Source organism: Choristoneura fumiferana, chromosome 16, assembly GCF_025370935.1.
Source record: "Choristoneura fumiferana chromosome 16, NRCan_CFum_1, whole genome shotgun sequence".
Lineage (NCBI taxonomy): Eukaryota > Metazoa > Arthropoda > Insecta > Lepidoptera > Tortricidae > Choristoneura > Choristoneura fumiferana.
This window is the reverse complement of record NC_133487.1, coordinates 4,309,870-4,331,437: the sequence shown is the minus strand read 5'-3', so window position 1 is coordinate 4,331,437 and position 21,568 is coordinate 4,309,870. Positions and strand designations below refer to the sequence as shown.

Here is a 21,568-nt window from a genome sequence, read left to right as displayed (position 1 = left end):
AGATGCGGGGAGACGCCTTAAATCTTTCTTTCTTCTTTAAAAAAACTTGACACAAGTTTTCTAATTACTATTTTTTGATTGCATTAACTTACTATTTTTCCATCGCTTAAAGGGGTAGCAAATCTGAGTACTTATTTCTTATTAATTTCAGTTTGATACTTCCACGCGTTTCTGTAAAGTCGTGATGGACGGTCGAAAATACGATCAACAAAGTGATTCCGCAAGGGTTCCACTTCTGCCACAGGTCTCACGGCACCCTTGAGCAGTAACGCACTACGTCCGATCCGAGTCCGTGAAAAAACGGTACAGTATAGTCGAACTACATATTTGTATGTAGCATACCAACTAAATCGGAGAGAAATCGGATTACGGGACGGATTAGATGTAGTGCATACCGCTCTAAAAATTACTTGGGACAGTACGTCGGTGAGAAAGAAAATAAAACAATAATGTATACAGAATTTATTATATTTTTAATTAAATGTCAAAATCCATATATCAAAAAAATGCACATAAGAGAATTGGCAATCTCAATTTGGCAACCCAGCAGTGGTACGTGTGGCGTGCGATATTTCTGTTGTAAAGTCGAAGTAAAGATCGCTTACATCCCTACTCCCTACTTATACGAGTATATTATAAATTCGAAAGTAACTCTGTCTGTCTGTTACGCTTCCACGTCGAAACTACTGAATCGATTTTGATGAAATTTGGTATATAGGTAGTTTGAACCCCAAAGATCAACATAGGATACCTTTTATTCCGGTAGAGGGCGCCACCGCGCGATAACCAAGATCCGCGCAGACGAACTTGCGGGCATAAGCTAGTCTTTCATAAATTCTGTATATACTGTTGTTCTATTTTGAAAATTTGGGCAAACCGGTGGGAATAGAGTTCTATGGACGCTTCGCCACTGCAGCCCAGAAGAGACATTTATTTATTTATTTCATCATTGCACTTTGTACAGTCAGCTTAGGTCTAAGTACAACCCTGTTTAAGGGCATAGCAATATTAGCAATATGTATTAGACACATTGTTGTTAACATTGTGTAGCATAAATTAAGTTTTTTTTATATAAGAGGGGGCAAACGAGCATGGGTGACCTGATGGGAAGCAATCACCGCCGCTCATGGACACCTGTCAACACGAGGGGTAGCACAGGTGCGTCGCCGGCCCTTTGAGAGGCTGATAGGCTCGTTTTAACAACACAAGTTACATTTTGATAACAGAATGGAGCAGAATTTCACGGCGGGATCTTACCCTATTTGTATTTTGCTTTCCAAAGGCCAGTTTAAATGTTAACTGTTTGGTTAATGGCATAACATTTACATCTCCATTTACGAGTCACGGTCTATTTAAGTTAGACTCTAACTATAACGCCGCCCTTCGTTTAAAATTAATATTGGAACCAATATTAGAAATGTAGAAATCAATTTTGCCCGCACACAACTTGGTTCTACGAGTGTAAAGGTGTCTTAAAAAATATGCAGCAGGTTGTTCGGTTAGTTTGACTGAACACCCTGTATAAGTTTTTCGGTTCTCTAATTTTTCGCCGAAAATATTTTTCCCAAATGATTGATTTCCCAACATCATATGGACGAACTGTTTCTTTTTTAATTTTTATTAAACTGTAAGTAGATACTTTAACCTATTAAGGTCACAGCTCATTACAACCACCCGGCACCCGACCAGCATTGAGCATTGAGCGTCGTATTGAGCGGTTAGTATTCTTCATACGTCACCGGATCGCCTCACTCGCGAGCTTGCCACGCGCGGACGGCGAGTGGACCACTCGGTGACAGCCCGCTGCTCGCCGCCATAGTGACTACTAGGAAATTTGTAGATCACGCAAGGTCCACTCGTTGTCAACGCGGCGTCTACCCGTGGACTACCTGTTGACTACGTGTGGACGCCGAAAGCCGAGGCGATGCTGGTCGGGTGCCGGGTGGCTCTAATGAGCTGTGACCTTTAGGGTTCTACAGGATAGTCCTAAAATATTTACTTGTATTCTGTAGAACTGTATGATATGTATCCTGAATAGAATACAGTTTCAGAAAAAAAATCTTTCGTCCGTATTAAACAGTCCCATGTTTTTCATTATTTTTAAACGTAGTTCACAAATATCATACATTGGTCGATATACCGTAAAAAGTTTACCAAAATACCCAATTGTATGTATGTATGTAAACTATTTATTGTACAAAATAAGTAAACAAACACAATTGACAAACAATGAAATATATGTACAAAGGAGAACTTATCCCTTTAAGGGATCTCTACCAGTCAACCTCTGAGTGGATGAGAGGACCATTCAGTCAGGAATTGAAGTTTTACTCACTGGGCCAAATTGCATAAAAAATTACAAGCAAAAATAGTATTAGTGAATTTTAACACAAAATCGCTAATACTATAAGCTTGTTATTTGTTATGCGATCGGGTCCTGGCTGGATATTTTGAGTTCTTTTTATGGAGTCTTAGAAATTTTAGTTGTATACTTTAATACTTCGTGCCTACTTAGAACACAAGTATTATGTGCTAGTGCTGCCGCAGACAGTCTTGACGTTTAAAGCGGGCGCACACGAGCGAAATTCTTGATTCATATTTAAAAACCGGCCAAGAGCGTGTCGGACACGCCCAAAAGAGAGTTCCGTAGCCATTACGAAAAAAATAAGTTATATTTTTCTAAGGATTTCGTATTTTATACGGAATCTTCCAAGTTTAGGTATATTTTATACCTTAGGCTGTTATTTAAGAGTAAAACTATCAATAATTCTCAAGCAAACTTAGCCGTTATAGTTTTCCTTGAAAGTTTGATATACTTGCTAACATCATGAATTTTTTAAATTTTTCCATCCACCGGTTTAGATTTTAGAGGGGGCGATTAGAGCGGATTATTAATTTCCCATTTAAGTTTAAAAAACATCGTTTGTAATTTTGAACATGAAACTACCGTGAGACTCACTCATATTAAATGATATTGTAACGGATAACTCACGTCTTAAACCGAGTTTAGCTCGACATGTTTCGGGCTATTTCGTAGCCCTGCTTCTCAGGAGCACGCGACTCGGCGGCTGCCGCAACACGCACACTACGCGCCACCGCTCTGCTCGCGCGACTGCCCGACGAAGCTAACACCGGCGCACAACTACCCGCATTTTTATCGTCATTTTTATTGTCAATGTCTAATGTAGGGTAGCACACAACACTAACAACATCGCTCCGTAAAGGCACGTTCACACCAACCGATAACGCAGCACGAGTATTTAAATACTGTTTTCCAATCAATACCAATACTGTTTTAAAATCGTTTGTCTATATTAAATAGTTGGGAAATAAAACATATAGGAAAAATATTGTCGGCAAAAAATTAGAGAACCGGTTACATCTTGATAATTATGCAGTTGAGGTCATTATAGACTATTGGTTTAACCTATGGCCTTCGAAGCAGAAGATCGTGGGTTCGAGCCGGGCTGACTTACCTGTGAGTTGTGTGTAAGAATTGACCTTTTTTTTAAATGAAACTGACCGTGATTGACCCCTATCTCATCTGAAGTTATATTCAAAAATATACCAATCTGTTACTGAACAGACTACTGAGTCTCAGAGAAAATTGACTGTGATAGACACGCGCGTAATCATAAAAGGATTCCATTTGATAACCCCGGCTTAAAAAAGGAGTGGTGTTATAAGTTTGACGCCAACGTTTGTCTAGTGAGGCATCGTAACTCCCAAATGGATGAACCTACTTCGATGGAGTTTTTTATTACAACCATGTTTCCTAACGGTGGTTCTTAGCTATGTTTATTTAAACGGCTTAGCCTTTTTTGAGATATTGAACTTTGAAATGAGAATGTTGTTTTTCAATTTGGAGGTAGGTATGTACAGAACCCTAAAAACACCCGGTTCTGCCAAAAATACGTCAATGTACCAATACTGCAGTATAAAGCAAATTGCCACTCAATCATAAGGTTAGTGTGCACCCGCCCCAAAGCAACACCTTAGCTGAATCACGCGAGCACAATTTCCTGCCGGCGATAGCGGAAGCCGTGTGGAACAGCCTTTATAGACATCATAATGTGTGGCACCGCCCTTATCTGGGAGGTGGTGTGTCGCGGGCTTATAATGTTAATCTTTATGGGTTGGCTTAACAGGTACAGGGTGTTTTTTAAGTATCTAAATTAGATTTAATATCAACAATGGTGCCGTAAGCTTCTATAAACACATGAAATTAAGAGTTTACAATAGAAAGTAATACACTGAGTTCACAAATTTAATGTGAACTTGTTACTCAAAGGGATCTCTTCCTTAAAAGAAACAAGAGTAGACACTACAATGGAAAGATAGAAGGACTGTAAATTTGTACCTACAAAAAAAATCTGTTCAAATTGAGAACCCGGGTACTGCCTTTTCGCAACGTAACGTTTGGCAACGTTTCATTTCGCAAATTCTTAAACTGTAAATATTTCAGGATTTATTTCAGGGCCATCGTGTAGAACCCTTTAGGTAAGATTAGGTTAATTTAATAAAAATCCTGAAATATTTACAGTTTCAGAAATATTAAACAGTTGGAAAATGAAAAGTTGCGAAATGAAACAGGTTGCCAAACGTTATTCGCTGAAACATTAATAAACCTTGAGAACCTCGTCCATTTTTGATGGCGATTAAAGAAGAGGAATGAAAATATACATGTCGCACAGGGGCAGCTGCTGCTGTAAGCTGTTGTCGCCGTAATTGACCTAATTTATGGGTACGGACGTCAGAAAAGTTCTGATTCAGTAAATTACCTTTCAATCTTCTAAACATAAACAAAATCAGACTAAGTTAACACCACAGAAATATTTGACGTGCTTCGTTCTCAATTCGAATTATTTGTCGCACTCAGTTTGTATGATGTTAACATCCCTTCCCAAATGTTGGCAGTTGGATCCATTTTATGCCGGATGTCGGTCATTAAAAACACATACCGAGCCCAAAAATAGAAACAGGGGTAACTAAATGTTTTACTTGGAAACCCTGTACGGAAGACTTAACTATTTCTCTTCAAATACGAAATATACAAAACTACTATCACGCAGCAGTAAATTACGATAAGGCTAGCATAAATCTACGGAGCTGAGGATGAGCCGTGGCTCAGGGAAACAGGGTTAAGGGCATGCTAGGCCTTCCTTACTCTTACTGATGTACGGTATGAAATAAACTATTTTCAAGCTGAGTATAGATTGGTGATTTTTTAGTGATTATTTAGTTTATCTCTATTCTGAAGGTACCACAATCAATGTTTCTAATTTCCTTGTTTTTTTTTTTTTTTTTTTTTTTTTTTTTTATTCGACTGGATGGCAAACGAGCAAGTGGGTCTTCTGATGGTAATAGATCACCACCGCCCATAAACATCTGCAACACGAGGGTATTGCAAATGCGTTGCCAGCCTAGAGGCCTAAGATGGGATACCTCAAGTGCCAGTAATTTCACCGGCTGTCTTACTCTCCACGCCGAAACACAACAGTGCAAGCACTGCTGCTTCACGGCAGGATTAGCGAGCAAGATGGTGGTAGCAATCCGGGCGGACCTTGCACAAGGTCCTACCACCTGCACCTTGTTATAATATAACGTAGGTAAGAGTTATAAATGGGAGTGAGAGTTTATTTGTTTGTTTCCTGTATTTTCACGCTTAGTACTTAACCGTCATGATACAATTTGTAGACAAATGACACCTTAAGAAGAACATACAAAAGTTTTCACGAAAAAAACTGCGATAACGAAATATTTGCAGACGAAATCACGAGCAACAACTAGTTTAATCATAATTTTATGAAATGAATAAATAAAAAATGAAAAAAATTGACATCCTGGTTATCTAAATTTAAAAAGCTGAGTACTACCTTTAACCGAATCGTTTGGTTTTGAATAAGGAACCAGGCAACGTTCGAACTGTGATTCTATTCTATATTCAAATTGCAATCTGGAAACCGTTAGTGGTGCTTTACTATTTCTAACTGGCTGGCCAAGTGATTCGAAATTTGAAATTATCGTTAGGTTTCAACAGCCCGGAAATGGAAATAATAAATGTTTTTCATGAAAAGCAGAGCTCGAATAAATGAAATTTAAATGGAAAACCACTTACCATTATTAATTCCAATTTGGACTTTTAAGCTTTCAGAAACAGGGCTGTTAGTAACATAAGAACTTTTTTATTTGGCTAATCCTAATTTATTAATACTGGCCATCAAAGATGCCATATAATACTTTTTAAGATTAAAAATAAACGGTAGCTAATAAATGCATTTTTTTTTCAATAAATTAATTTCAATGTTGTTATAAACAAGGGTCCTGTAGAAATTAAAAAACGTGAAATGTGCTGTGGCAGGTTTTGCGAGCGTGCATAGCGGCGATATTCGAGTGCCGGTACGCGGACGCGCGCAAGTCGTTCCCGGCGGTGCTGCTGGCACTCCGCGCATGCGCCGCGCGCGCCGCGCTCGTGCGCGACCTGGCCGCGCGCCTGCCCAGCAACAAGCATCTGCTGCATCACCACCAGTTCGAGCTGCTCGTCAGGTAACCCGCCGCTACTGAACCGCGTTTACACTCGCGCGCGAATTTGTGTGTATGCATTTACATTCGGTACTCGCCTCGCGCCTCACCCATCACCGCGCTCGCTTCTGGAGCGGTATTTTGGACACAAGTCAAAGGACAACGTGTTGAACGTGAGCGTAGTAAATAGGTACATATTAAACATCCAAGACTCGAGGACAAACATTCTGTAATCTATCTGTATTTCCTTTTTGTACACTATAGAGTTTTACTACTACTACTAGTACTACTACTGCTACTAATAAAACTATAAATATTTGCCCCAACCGGGGACCGACCTCCGGACCTCAAGCTTACGCAAATTCAATTTAACTTATGTTTATCTAAACGTACGGCAGGGCAGTTGTCCTGTCTGACCTGAATACACTTCGATTTCGCATTTTCCTGTAGCAAAAAGAATCTCCTCGTGAACCTAAAACTATTAAACATTAACAAATGAGATATAATTTTAAACGGCGATGTTTAGAATAGTATTGATTAACTAAAATATAGCGAGGTGTTAAATATTTCAATAAAACAAACTGTGTATTTATTTCGCTTCCGTCATGTTAGATGAACACTTAGATATTAAATAATTTCATGATACACGGAAACGTATTATGAAATAAGATTGGCTCAGATAAATAACAGAATTGTAAATAGTTATTGTTATTATACACGTAATGAAATATTATTGAATACAATACAGGATAGTATGTTGCGAGTCCGTTGTCATTGTCATTAGATATATATTGGCATTGCACATGCAATAGTTATTACTGTTATTATTAGGTACTTAATAATTTCCTGCGAGCACGATTCCGGTCCGATTATAGGAATTAATAATCATAATCATATTTGTAATAATTTATTTACATAAAAACATTGTAACAGATTGGTGACAACTAGTGACAAGTTTTAAAAGTTTTTGTCTTATTCTCTGTTACATTGTACTTTTCAATTTAATTTAACAACACTTTTTAATAACACACAAATTTCTTAATGAAAATATTTTTTCTGGTTCTTGTTATTGGTAACATCTGGTTATCTTTAACCCTTTGAACACCAAGAATACCCAAAGGTTTCGTTTGCGGTCGTGCCTACCACGCGAGCAAAGTCTTCTTAGACTTTCTTCTGCCTACGCTAGCTGGCGCGGGTGCAGGTACAATCCGTCGTACGCGTCGCGCGCAGTTAGTGTGTACTTAGATCATGAATGAAATCTATTACGAATATCGAAAATACAAACTGTAATATAGATATAATGTGTTATAATTACATTAGGCTCTCAATTAATGCAGAAACGACGAAACAGAAACAAAATTGTGTTGCTCTGAAAGGAGAACATTTTTATTAACCACAATATTACAAACATATTATGTCATGTAAAAAATCAACTAAACACTTTACCTGAAAGGAGAAACAACATTTAATGCTAATATTCCGCGTATTCTTCTATTTATTATTAATTATTTAATATCTTGTATGTCATTACGTTTTACATATCTTTTCAATTCAAATCCAACTGACAACTTTCAAAAGCAAGGCCATAGACAAGTTAAATGAGGAGCTATGAACCTCATTTACATCTCCCCCCCCCACATTAAGAACATTTATTCTATTTATTTCTATATTTTTATGAAACTATTGAAACTGGTACTAATTTTGTAACATGAAAAAGATTTGATTCAGGTTTCTTATGCCCTGTGTTTATTCTGTAAATCGAGTTTGACAATTTTTCCACAATCTCATAAGGACCAATTTTTAATTCATCAAGTTTTTTCCTATTTAACCGATTTCCATTTTCAACGTAAACCAAATCTCCTACTTTCAATACACATTTTTTTCTATTTTTGTCAAATTGTTTTTTATTATAATTGTGTGATTTTATACTATTTTCGAACGCTATTTGTCTATCTCGTAATAAATCATTATGTGTATGTTCTTTTTTCAATTCATCCGGTAAAATATCAACGTTTTTTCCTTCTAGTAAATACCTAGGTGAAAAACCTGTCACTGTATGTTCCGTTTCATTATATTTTTGGACGCATTCGTGTGCAATAGTCGTCCAAGCCATTTTATTCTCTTTTTCGTTTATTTTGCACCGTATTTTATTAACTAGCGTCTGGTTCAACCTCTCATTTAAACCATTCGAAAATGGAGCATTTACTGCCGTGAAGATAATTGGAATATTTTCTGTATCTAAATAGGTTTTGAACTCACGTGAATTTATACCCGGGTACTGATCGGATAGAATCATTCCAACCTTATTTCCCTGTATTACTTTTTGAACAAGCTTTATAAAATCATTTGAACTTTGGGTTTTAGAAGTCAGAATAGTGGCATATCTCGAGAAATGATCCACTAGTAGATGTAAATATGTCTTTGTAGAACGAGATCCGCCAAATCCACCAATAGTGTCTATGGATATTATCTCAAAAGGATAAGTAGCAGGGCCCAAGTGTGACATTAATCCAAATTTGTATTTGCCTCTAGATTTGTTTTTTATGCAAATTTCACAATCGTCACAAACTTTTTTGATAATGTTCATCAAATTTCTCGATGTATAAAATGGTTTAACTTTCTTTTCCAGTTGTTGTATGCCTATATGGCAGTAGTAATAATGTACATTCTCTATGAGTTTTTTAGAGTACTCTTCAGATAAGACAATTTTTTCCTTTTTTCCTATATTTTTATAGTAAATATTGTTTTTTAGTTTAAGTTTATCTTTATAATTTTTTATGTCTTCATTTTTTTCTTGATCACTTATTATATCTTTTAGTTGAATAAAATTTATAATTTTCAAATTTTCATCTTGATTGTCACCTGGTTCTAACACCGGATTCCTACTCAAACAATCAGCTTCTAAATTGTATTTTCCTGGGGAATATATTACCTCAAAGTCGAACTGAGATAGATAATAAGTTAGGTCTCCCAATTCTTCATCCGTTCTAGCCTTAATGTTCATTTTTTCTAATGGCTTATGATCAGAGAAAACCGTAAACCTTTTCCCTATAAGCCAGTATTGCCAGTATTTTACTGATTCTTTTATCGCTAGACACTCCAAATATATAGCTTTTTTCTTCTTCTGTGTATCGTTCAATTTTCTCGAAAAATATGCACACGGTTTTTCTTCTCCATTAGACTGTGGTTGTTTCAAAACTGCCCCAATACCTTGAATTGATGCATCGGTATAAATATGTATTGGCAGTTCCGGATCGTAGATTGCTAATATAGGTTTCATACATAATAGACTTTTTATCGCCTCAAAAGATTCTTTACAGTCCTTCGACCAAATAAATGGCTGTCCCTTTCTTAGCAAATTGTGTAGAGGATTTAATACAATAGATATATTTGGCACATATTTCCCATAAAAATTTATTTTACCCAAAAACTGACGAACATTTTTTTGTGTTTTTGGTGTAGGAAATTCTTTTATAGCAGTCAAATTATCTTTCAACGGAGTAACTGTATTATTTTCGATTATGTGACCTAAATATTTTACCGAATTCTGAGCAAAGTTACATTTTGAGAATTTAAGTCTAAACCCTTCTTTTGAGATTGCTTCCAGTAGTAACGATAAGTGTCTAATGTGCTCTTCGAATGTTTCAGAAAATATCAAAATATCGTCTATGTAATTAACAGTAAAATTGGAAAGGCCGTGTTTCCTTATAATGCTGCTTAATATCCTCTGAAAAATGGCCGGCGAAGTCTTTAAACCAAACGGCAAACATGTCCACTGAAAGTGTCCTTCTTGAGTAACAAATGCAGTTTTTTTCCTGTCCTCGATTTTCATAGGGATTGACCAAAATGCTGAGTTTATATCCAGTGTTGTGAAGAATTTACAATTCCTAGTTTTGGTCATTAAATCTTCAATTAGTGGAAATGGTTGTGATTCAGGAACAACAATCTTATTTAAGTCACGAAAATCAATACATAATCTCGATTTTCTTCCATCTTCTTTTTTGTAGGCTAATGTTACTGGTGCGGCGAAAGGACTATAAGATTCTTCAATTAACTTTTTTTCTAGTAATTTTGATATTTGCTGTTCTATTTCTTTCTTATCCTCAATAGTACACCTATATGGTCTTTTGCAGCAATATTTATCTATTAATAAATCCACATGTGCCTCATAGTCCTTTACAGTACCTATATCGTATTTATCTTTTGCAAAAAGCGATGTATATTTGCTAATTAATTCATCTATTTCAGATTGTTGCTGATGGTCGAGATGATTTATGAATATATTAAAGTTGGCAACCTCTATGTGCTCATTAAAATTTATTTTGTATTTATTTTTGGTGTCATTTCCAGTTTTTCCTAAGCTGCTCACATCTTTATTGTTATTATATATTTTCCCTTCTATTTTATTACCTGAAACGTCAGGAATTATTCCAGAATCGGCACATACTACCTTCTCATTATATTTATTTTTTAAAATATCAATATTTTGTGTAACTTCCAATTTTTCGTTTTGAGTGAGGCGAAATTTTTTTATACAATCTAATCCAACCAAGAAATCGTAGTCAAAATTTTCCTCATCTATCACGAAAACATTTATTATCTGTTCCATGTTTAAGATTTTTATCTTTAAAGTCACTATACCTATAGACTTTTTTACGCCATTAATCGTTTTTAGACCTGCAGTTTTAATATTATTCTTAATCGAATCGTCATTCAATGACAACAATTTTGAATTTATTAAAGACACATTTGATCCTGAATCATAAACGCCAAAGACATCCAAGGTGTCATTTAACAATAACTTAATTTTGATTAATGGCGGGATTTCTAGTTTTTTGGATCTATTTCATTTAATTCTGTCTCCAATTGAGAATTATTAACAGTTCTTATTTGATCTCGTTTAATGCCGTCACTATTTTTGTTCCTGAACCAACACAAAGATTCAGGGTGGTACCGATTTGTTTTGTTTTCCTTTTCACAAATTCTGCAGGGCCGGTATTTTTCGTTTTTTTCTTTAGTTTTATTTTCAAAGACAACAATTTTCTTTTCCGGAATCTTTTTACCTACCAAATGTTCTAAACCTCTGAGATTATTAAATAAATCTTCGGCTGCTTTCAAGTTTTTCCTGTCAATTTTGTCAGCTACAAAATTTGGCAACCCTGTAGCTATAAGATCTATCAGAGTCGGTTTGTCCATAGTTTTATTTATCTCTAATAAAAGACGTTCTTTTTTTAACGCGTATTCTAGTAACGATCCCTGTATATATCTGAATGACATAGCATACCTGATTGGCGACCAACCTTTGTCCGCATAAGTTTCGCAAAATATTTTTGTCCACATCGACCATTCCGAGTTGACTGTATATTTTATAAGCATTGAACTATACCAGTCAAGACACGAGTCCTCTAAAAATAACCTAAGAGCTTCAATCCTCTTCGAATCTTCGTCTATTCCTAATCGGGTACATTCAGTTTCAAAAGTAACTATCCATTGACACACATTTGACGTTTTTCTGCCGAATTTTTCTATGACGAATTTCTCAGTCAGACTTCTTATATTCTGAGGCTTTGACACATCTTTAATTCCGGAAATACTTTCTAAAATTTTTGTCAATGTCTCTCCTGAAATCCCAGCCGCCGGAGTCTGTTCCCGAGTTTCTGGTGTAATCTCCTCCAACAGATATCCCTGAAATTGCATATTTCCATCTTCATCCATGTAACTCTCGCTTATTTCTGGTGTCACTGAAATCCACACTTGCCTCTTGTCGTGTCTTCTTTGCAAAGTGTTTCTTACTTTTTGGAAACCTTGTGTTGCTAAAATCGTATCATGTAGTCTTACCGGTTGTAATTTTTCCGGGATTAAAAAGACACGTTTATCAGCATCCGTAATTGAAGCCATGCAGATTACATTTGTTTTCGGATCTTCACCCGATTTAACTACGAATTCAAACCTTAATTTCTCCATCGCTGTTATTTATTAGCTGTAGAAATGTTGTTTTATAATGTGTTATAATTACATTAGGCACTCAATTAATGCAGAAACGACGAAACAGAAACAAAATTGTGTTGCTCTGAAAGGAGAACATTTTTATTAACCACAATATTACAAACATATTATGTCATGTAAAAAAATCAACTAAACACTTTACCTGAAAGGAGAAACAACATTTAATGCTAATATTCCGCGTATTCTTCTATTTATTATTAATTATTTAATATCTTGTATGTCATTACGTTTTACATATCTTTTCAATTCAAATCCAACTGACAACTTTCAAAAGCAAGGCCATAGACAAATTAAATGAGGAGCTATGAACCTCATTTACAATGAGGAGCTATGAACCTCATTTACAAGTATATCATTATAGCTTACTGGATGACGAAAATTTCTGCGTTCTGGTCTTATCCAGAGGTTCTCAAATAGGGGCCTGAAAATGCGGCGAAATAGTAGCTTCCAGTCTTAAAGGATGGCCTGAAATGCGGCGGCAGTTTTTGCTTCGCGCTCGACTTGGCGGGGGCACTGCCGTGCCCCCAGATAAAAAGCAAAAAAGTCTGACTCGTGAAGGATTTGAACCTCCGCCCTCCGATGCTTTTATGTTTAGTTTATATCGGCGCTCTCACCTACTGAGCTAACGAGTCTATTAAAATGTGTAGCCAATCCAGCCTTCATATTGAAGAAATTATAAATTATCGAATACCTACCCACATAAAAAAAAAGATTTGGTAAAACTAAGAACAACTTATTTTTTTAACGTTACTAAATTAAAAAAACGCATTCAAATCGGTCCACCCGTTTAAGAGCTACGGTGCCACAGATAGAAAATTTGGCTTGCTGGTAGAAAGTAAGCCATCGAACATAGGGCTTTTCCATGACTGTTTTAGTAAGAATTTTTTGCTTTTTATACAACTGTCCGAAAGAGGGAAAAACTGTTTGTTTCGAGCGTATGGACATGTCTTAAGGTATCATTTTCACAGAAAATTAATATGAAAAAAAAATCAATAATAAATTAAAAAAGTCTTAAAACCTAGCTGCTTAAAAAAACTAAAAAGAAGATAATAAGTATAGTTGGTGTAAATATTCAACATTTTTGCATTTTTTTTGTCATTATCGTTTTGGCAAGATACCAATAGTTAAATCTAGTGTAATCAATTTTTTTGCGACTTGTCCTTCTGTTGTGCCAATAAAAACGCTAACCCACGTTTTTTAGTTTTTTTAAGCTAGCTAGGTTTTAAGAATTTTTCATTTGTTATTTATTTATTTTTTTCATATTTCTGTGAAAATGATAGCTTAACACGTTTAAATACGCTTAAGTAACCCTCTTTCGGACAGTTGCATAAAAAGCTAAAAAGTCTGACTCGTGAAGGATTTGAACCTCCGCCCTCCGATGTTCATCTTTTTAGTTTATATCGGCGCTCTCACCTACTAAGCTAACGAGTCTCTTGAATTGCGCTGCGAGCTCAGCCATCTTATTGTGAGAAAGTACACACGCGCACATACACACACTTTAATTTGTATTTTCTTTATTATTATCCTAATAAACTATTAAACATGATATTTTTGTATTTTTTTCTTGTATTCGTATTACTACGTTAATAAAGTTATACATTAAAATTTTTGTTACAAGTTAATATGAATAAAAAAGTATAAATAAAAAACATTAAATTTAAAAATCAAAAAACCCGACTGCCTTAAAAACTAAAAGGAAGAAAATAAGTCTAGTGGTCTAGAACTCTGTCAAGAAGCTCATTTAAGTTTCAACAGTCGGGACCCATTCAAATCGTAACCAGCTCAAAAAATCTTGGTAATGGGTCCCGACTGTTGAACCTTAAATGAGCTTCTTGACAGAGTTATTCTAGATTACTAGACTTATTTTCTTCCTTTTAGTTTTTAAGGCAGTCGGGTTTTTTTTCTGTAATTTAATAGATGGTGTACATGAATACATGCCATCCTACGTAAGTTCAACATATTAAACCGTGAAATATCTTGTTGGAAGAACGATTTTTTGGTAACGCCAATGACAATTTTGGTAACGCAGGAGACGCCCACAGTGTCGGTAAAATAGTTTATTGGCCCGGTTACGATAGGTCGCCGGATAAACTAGTCTTTGATACAAACGCAGCCTAAAGCCCTTTTCAAACTGGCATTTATCATATCCCATTTGTTGTCCAGCACGTGCTCCCCGATCCAGGCGGGCGCACCGCTGGACCTGGCCACGTTCTTCTGGTTCGGCATCACGGAGACCTTCGCCTACCTGGTGCAGTACGCGACGCCTGGAGACATTCCCGACGCCTGCGCGGTGCTCACCGACTCCTCTGTCTGTAAGTCAACAACCCTTAAGGTGGGTACTGACCAACGTTACGAGGTGTAATGTAACATGTTGCACAGCGAGCATTCGTGCAGTCAGTACTTAGTGTTACGGGGAAACCAGCGAGCAACGAGCCGCTCGTTGCTCGCTTTGCGTGCTCCACCCGGCTGTCGGTTTTTTGGCGAATCCTTTGACTGTTACGCGGTTCAGTCAGTACGCTGTAACAAGTCAGCCATCTTTACTGAGAGTGGCTGGCGAATATGGAGCACAAGTTTTGACGAGCAACATTACGCAGATTTTAAGAACACAGTGAACATGCTCAATGCGTAACATGCTCGATGCGAATGTACATTTCACCTCGTAACGTTGGTTAGTACCCAGCTTTACACTAACCGACAAACCAGTCCGTCCATCTGGACCCAATAGGCTCGACGACTAAAAAAACTGTCTAGTCCGTCAGTTAGATAATTAAATAACCTAACCATAAAAATTTCATTTTTAATACAAGCTTTTTTTGCTGACTGTACTTGCATTGTCACCCAAACTACATTTTTGCATACCAAATTTCAAGTAGATGCTATTAACCGTTGAAGAGTTCCGCCCTGCGGAGACGGTCCTGGCTGGACTACCAGGATGTCACTACTAGATTATTTTATTGTCACGCGATGGTAAATTTCAAGTCAAGCTGACTATTGGAAGTTGATCAAAATATAACTTGCAAGATTTGACTACAGACAGACAGACAACGGGACAGGTGAAACTAAATAAAAGCTAAATTGAAAATACAAACTGAAATATAGACCAACAGTGGTGTAGCGGTATAGCACGCGGTACGGAATACCTAGGACCTGGGTTCGATTCCCAGTGTTGGTCTTATTTTTCTGGTTTTTCTGTGCATCTATATTTCAGTTTGTATTTTCAATTTAGGTTTTACGGGATGACCGTAAAAGTAAAAATTTGGAATTGAAATAAAAAATACAAAAAGATTCCAAAAAAACAATCATAAATAAAAGCTTGTAATAAAAATATTGTACACGTATTTTTTATTTTGTTTGACAAACAAAAAATGAAGAGGATACAGTGCTTAAGTAGAAGTTTCGAGTGAAGTCACTAATGGTACGATTTTTACCTAATAATGGCGTCACAAGCTCCCACTCCTGAAGTTTGATCGGGAGTTTGATTCATCCTTTGTCGATGTTTAATAATTTGATGAACAAAAAAATACGTCTCCCATATTTTTCCATAATCTAACCTTTGGGCTAAATAGCATGTTATATTTATAACCCAGTCGTCATCCCTATTGTATAACAAAGTACAAGCTACAATTATAAATACCTTCAAGTATACAAGTACCTATTAAGAAATTTGAAATCTGTAATACTAATAACGGTAAACGTGCGAGTGCTCGTCACTGCAGGGCTACTACGAAACTCGAAACTCGAAGTTCGTATCGTACCGTCGCTCTCGCTCTCGTATTAAATAGTATAAGTGTCAAAGGGACCGCACGGCACGAACTTCGAGTTTCGAGTTTCGTAGTAGCCCTGCTGTTCCAATAATGGGCACCTTTAATCTTATGTCATTAAGAGCAATAGAGATGACAGCAGGGTGTCGTCTATTAGACATTAGCATGCCGAACACTTAACTTGGACCATGGACGTTTACTTTACTTGTATTTCGCTATGCAATCGGGCTCTGGTTGAACGGTTAGTAAGGTACCATCAGCCTAATAAGTGGTCTATCAATTTTTAAACAAGTTCCTATCAAATGAATATGTCGCTAAAGTCGAACTTTCAAGTTGACAGACACGTCTATTGGCGTTATTGTTTTATGACATGCAAACGATTATCAACTTTAGGGTGGTAGACCACATATTTTTTGGCTGATGGTACCTACTTAGATTATATACCGGTACCTAGGTCCTGCAAAAATTTAAAACGTGTTTGTTTTGAAATTTTTCTTTGTTGAAAAAAAAATGGTTTATATTTTATCAGCAATTTATCATATTCTGCCTTTTTACAACCTTTTATTTAACTTGCAATGTTTGTAGGTAAGCCACCCGTTTTTTTCCAGCGGACCCTGTGCAGCGGCTGGCGACGTGGGTCCGCAGCCAGGAGTGGACGCAGCCCTGCATCGAGACGCGCTACTCCGTCGTGGTGGCGGAACACACCAACACCAGCTACGACTCACCGCAGGCCGTCAGTGAGTATTATCAATACAATACAATTGCAGGTGGTAAGACCTTGTGCAAGGTCCGCCGGGATTGCTACCACCATCTTGCTCGCTAATCCTGCCGTGAAGCAACAGTGCGCACTGTTGCGTTTCAGCGTGGAGAGTAAGACAGCCGGTGAAATTACTGGCACTTGAGGTATCCCATCTTAGGCCTCTAGGTTGGCAACGCATCTGCAATACCCCTGGTGTTGCGGATGTTTATGGGCGGTGGCGATCTCTTACCATCAGGAGACCCATCCAGTCGAATAAAAAACAAAACTTCATTGAACACCAAAACATATACCGGGTGTTTCTGACCATGGGGATTGAAGGTTTGAATCTACTCACAAAATTAAGCTACTTGTTATGTAACATTTTCAAAAAGCTTAAATTTGGATCATTTATTAATCCTCGAAGTTTAATTATTAAATCAGTGTATCGGACATGGCGGTGTTATCGCTGTCTCTTGGTACGGGGGCCTTGAAATAATTTTGAAATTTATTTGACATCTCTAAGATAAACATTTATCAATGTGCCGTCAATTTAGAATTGTATCGCATACATTGAAAATGACTTTTAATTTGTGTGAAAAAAACAATAGACGAAAAGTCAAAATATCAATTTACGCTATAACAAGCACTTATAATAATAATATTTTTTTATTTCAGACATAAGTAGTCCATATATATATATGTGTTAGTAGGCATACAATAAGAACGAATTTCAGTTAGTAAAAAAAAAAACTTAACTAATACTTATTCTAAATATCAAACATTATTACTTATGAATGTCAAAAGAAATCTACCACCGGTTCGGAAAAACCTCTGTTGAGAAGAATCCGGCAAGAAACTAGGTATATAACCATAATACCACTGCTGAATAGTACAGCTTAAATTACAGGTGTTTCGTTTTTAGTGCAATAGGTCACTCATACCAAGCAAAGCAAAAAGACGAACGTCGTCGTCTTATTCGTTTCGTTTTTAGTGCAAGGTGGACGTCAAAGGACGAGTTTGTTGTTTAGAAGTAGGTACAGCGACTCGAAACGTTAAAGTACAGTTCTCAAGTTTCGCAACTCGGTGACTTCTAAATACGCCAGCGGCAGCTTGAGTCTGTCAATTCCGAGCTGACTCTTTATTACCTACACCAGAAATAGTAAGCGATACAGAAACCAGTACCTGCACAGAGAGAAAATTACAAGGTAAGCAATAGTCCTCACTTCAGAGTGATCTCTTCCAGGCTACCTAATTACTTAGGCAGGCTTACTTTGAGTTGCAGCGGCCCACTGCTGGGTAGAGACTAGAGACGGTAACATTATGTTTGTGTCCGAAAATTCTTACGAATAATAGTTAAAGATGACACCTTTCCGAACGAAACGCAAGCTTTGAAATTGAATCCCAAAGTTTCGCAACTTCCCACTCTGATTATAACGTGAATAACAAAATATGTTAATATTTCGTACTCAGAAGCTGCCGTTAGCAGATGAATATATTACCTCCACCTAGTCAGAATATTTGGAGCTTAAAACACATATATTATCGTAATAAACGGGGCTCAAACTATAATGGCCGCGACTTAAAGCGAACGTGAAACTATAAGGCTTGCGAATTGCATGCTATATTGATGGACGAACGAATTGGATGGTAGTTATGTAGAAACGTCTATATTTATCGATATCGATGAATACCCTACACGTACAAGTGCCCATGGACAAGCCAAAAGAACGGAGAACAGATGGCCGTTGGGGTCCAAGACCCGAGAGCAAACATTCGTATTATTTTGAACATGAAACTACCGTGAGACTCACGTCTTAAACCGAGTTCAGCTAAACATGTCGAGCTAAACTCGGTTTAAGACGTGAGTTATCCGTTACAACATCATTTAATATTCGTATTATTCATACAAATATCTGCCCCGGCCGGGAATCGAACCCAGGACCTCAAGCGTCGTAGTCAGGTTCACTAACCACTTGGCCATCCGGTCGTCAAATGGACGGATTACCTGGTTAAAGTCCACTGTTAGACATAGGTCTCCCACATTGACGTTCGACAATCGAAGTTCGTATCGTACCTTCCCTCTCACTCTCGTATTACCTTAATAGTATGTGTGAGAGGGATAGAACGACACGAACTTTGATTTTCGAATTTCGTAGTAGCCCCGCAGGTTGCTTCGGTTAGAAGCGACCCTCATCCACCGTGAACCCGAGGCTTTAACCACTCATCCGTCCATCTCGTTGGTAGTCGTTTTTTTATATAAAACCGACCCTTTTGTCGCCTCACCTGATGAAAAGTGCAGAGGCCAAAGCTGTATCTTACGTCTACGCTGCGCTTGCCGATCCGCGGTTTCCATTCGAGAACTTTCGACCCCAATGGCCATCTGTGCTCTTAGTGTAAGTTGTCGGTTACAAAATACGTCTCGATCGCGTTCGCGTTAAAACCTCAATTTGTATGCAAACACGAACAGCGCCTAGCGGAACGTTTGCGATGTTCGTGTTTCCATACAAATTGAGATTTTAACGCGAACGCGATCGAGATATTTTGTAACCGAAAATTTACAATAAGGGTACTGTTCTCCGTGCTATATGGTATGCCCATTGCCATTTTAAGAGTTAATTCGCTTGGCTGTGTCGGTGACCCTTGTATCGATAATTCCAACTGTAAATTTCTGTACCCTCGCAACACTAGAACCAAAATAACGCTTTTGCATTTTATAAAACGTCAACCGTAAATGATGTTGTGCTGTATTTTAACGGAGTAAAGTGAGAATTTAAATTCAAATCGAACGCCCCGATTTTACCGTACTTTGCAATTTATCGAAGTTAAAATTTTTGCAGCCTTAGATATTCAAGAGGCTACCCTGAAATTAGAACCTCGTATCATACCGTCTCTTTTACTCACCTATTAAAGAAATATGTCAAAATAATTAACTGACAGCAAAAAAACGAAAATAATTTTCTACCCGTTCGAAATCGATGCCTCAGCACGATTCATCAGCCTACGTCGCACTGCCGGGCACAGGCTTCATCTCAGAATGAGAAGGCTAACATCGTGGGTCCCGCACAGGCCCAATGCAAATTGGGAAGTTCACGCACGCACACCCATAGTCAAAATACCACAAACGGGACTTATACGCTAACACACAGGAGTAATATTTACCTCGACGTTTCACACGAAAAGAACAATAGCTAAGAGGGTCAAGGAACATATTGTACCAGTTAAATACGCCAGGTAAATAAGTTAGCCATAGCCGAGCATTTATTGGAGTCAGGACCAAACCACTGGATTGAGCTTCACAATCCCAAAATTGTCTCCACGGAACGTCATTTCTACTCAAGAATGGTATGTGAAGCAGTTGAAATAAATAAAGAAAACCGGCCAAGAGCGTGTCGGACACGCCCAAAATAGGGTTCCGTAGCCATTACGAAAAAATTAAATAATATTTTTCTAAGGATTTCGTATTTTATACGGAATATTCGAAGTTTAGGTAGGTAGGGGAGGGGGGCCCAAAGTGAGCACCATTAGAGGAACTGAGAAAAAAGTATGAAGAAAATATCAGTATCACTTAACTTTAAATGCTATTTAAAGCTGAATTTATCGTAGTTTAATTATACATACTTCAATATTCTACAAAGTTTAGAAAAACTAATAAAAATAACAAATTACGAAAACTTTACTTTTGCTCGCTTTGCCCGAGGCGGAGCCTAAAGCGAGCACTGCTTTTGGGCAAAGCGAGCACAAAGGGGGCAAAATGAGCACCCTTCATTCATGCAATAACTATAAAATATTTATTTGGAGATAAGGACAAAAAGTACGTCGATCACGTCAATAAAACTCCAGTGATTTGATGTAGACTTTAACATAACTAATTTAACAAAAAATGGTACTTCTTCCAAAACATTGCTTTCCGCCATTGCTTTTGACATTGACTCTTCATCCCAAGCACCTTATTCAGTTTTTCTTTTGTAATTATTGACCATCTAAAACAATTAAGCAATGAAAACAAGCAAGCTAAGCGTTTAAATAACACAAAAACAAATAAATCGCTTTAATATGCCTAACGGTATGTGGGCATATGCTCACTTTGCCCTGCCCGCTTTGCCTTTTCGACCAAATCCACATTGTACTCGAACCTAAACTTCAAATATTTCGCGCACATTCAAGAACATTTTACCAAAACAAAGCTAAATAACTGTCAATACATATTACAATTAACGTTTTTCAACAACGTCCTCACAAATCCGCAAAACACTCGATACATACCTCGTATTTTTCATATCTGGACTGATCAAATCGTAATTTTTGACACTACACGCGCACGGTCGCTAACAGGCGGTGGTGGGCGACTGCGGCAGGTGGACCGGGGCGGGGCGGATATCGCCACGCAGTCACACCGCCATTGTCCTTATATTTTCAAGATGAGCGCCAGTGCTCGCTTTGAGCAGTATGCTCGCTTTGGGCCCCCCTCCCCTATATATTATACCTTAGGCTGCTATTTGCTCATAAACTACTACTTAATAATTCTCAAGCAAACTTAGCC

General features: G+C 37.4%; 2 protein-coding genes across 2 annotated transcripts; one reads left to right on the top strand and one right to left on the bottom strand.

Annotated features, from left to right (window-relative positions):
* Positions 1-7,815: 7,815 nt before the first annotated feature.
* LOC141436242 (uncharacterized) lies at positions 7,816-12,824 on the bottom strand. The gene is made up of 3 exons (XM_074099134.1): positions 12,671-12,824; positions 7,969-12,592; positions 7,816-7,891 (listed from the first exon to the last, which is right to left on the bottom strand). Exon 2 carries the CDS (start codon positions 12,484-12,486, stop codon positions 11,350-11,352), a length of 1,137 nt encoding a protein of 378 aa, XP_073955235.1. The 5' UTR covers positions 12,487-12,592; positions 12,671-12,824; the 3' UTR covers positions 7,816-7,891; positions 7,969-11,349.
* A 174-nt stretch (positions 12,825-12,998) lies between these two features.
* LOC141436545 (uncharacterized) lies at positions 12,999-17,958 on the top strand. Its single transcript, XM_074099549.1, has 4 exons — positions 12,999-13,117; positions 14,692-14,840; positions 16,898-17,026; positions 17,951-17,958. Exons 1-4 carry the CDS (start codon positions 12,999-13,001, stop codon positions 17,956-17,958), a joined length of 405 nt encoding a protein of 134 aa, XP_073955650.1.
* The last annotated feature ends 3,610 nt before the right edge of the window (positions 17,959-21,568 follow it).

Bases quoted from the DNA above. Each gene is read 5' to 3' on its own strand.
- LOC141436242 (XM_074099134.1), bottom strand. From the start codon at position 12,486: ATGGAGAAATTAAGGTTTGAATTCGTAGTTAAATCGGGTGAAGATCCG.
- LOC141436545 (XM_074099549.1), top strand. From the start codon at position 12,999: ATGCGGCGGCAGTTTTTGCTTCGCGCTCGACTTGGCGGGGGCACTGCC. The intron at 13,118-14,691 runs GTTTAGTTTATA...TTTGTTGTCCAG, and splicing joins CCGCCCTCCGATGCTTTTAT to CACGTGCTCCCCGATCCAGG. The intron at 14,841-16,897 runs GTAAGTCAACAA...GTTTTTTTCCAG, and splicing joins GCTCACCGACTCCTCTGTCT to CGGACCCTGTGCAGCGGCTG.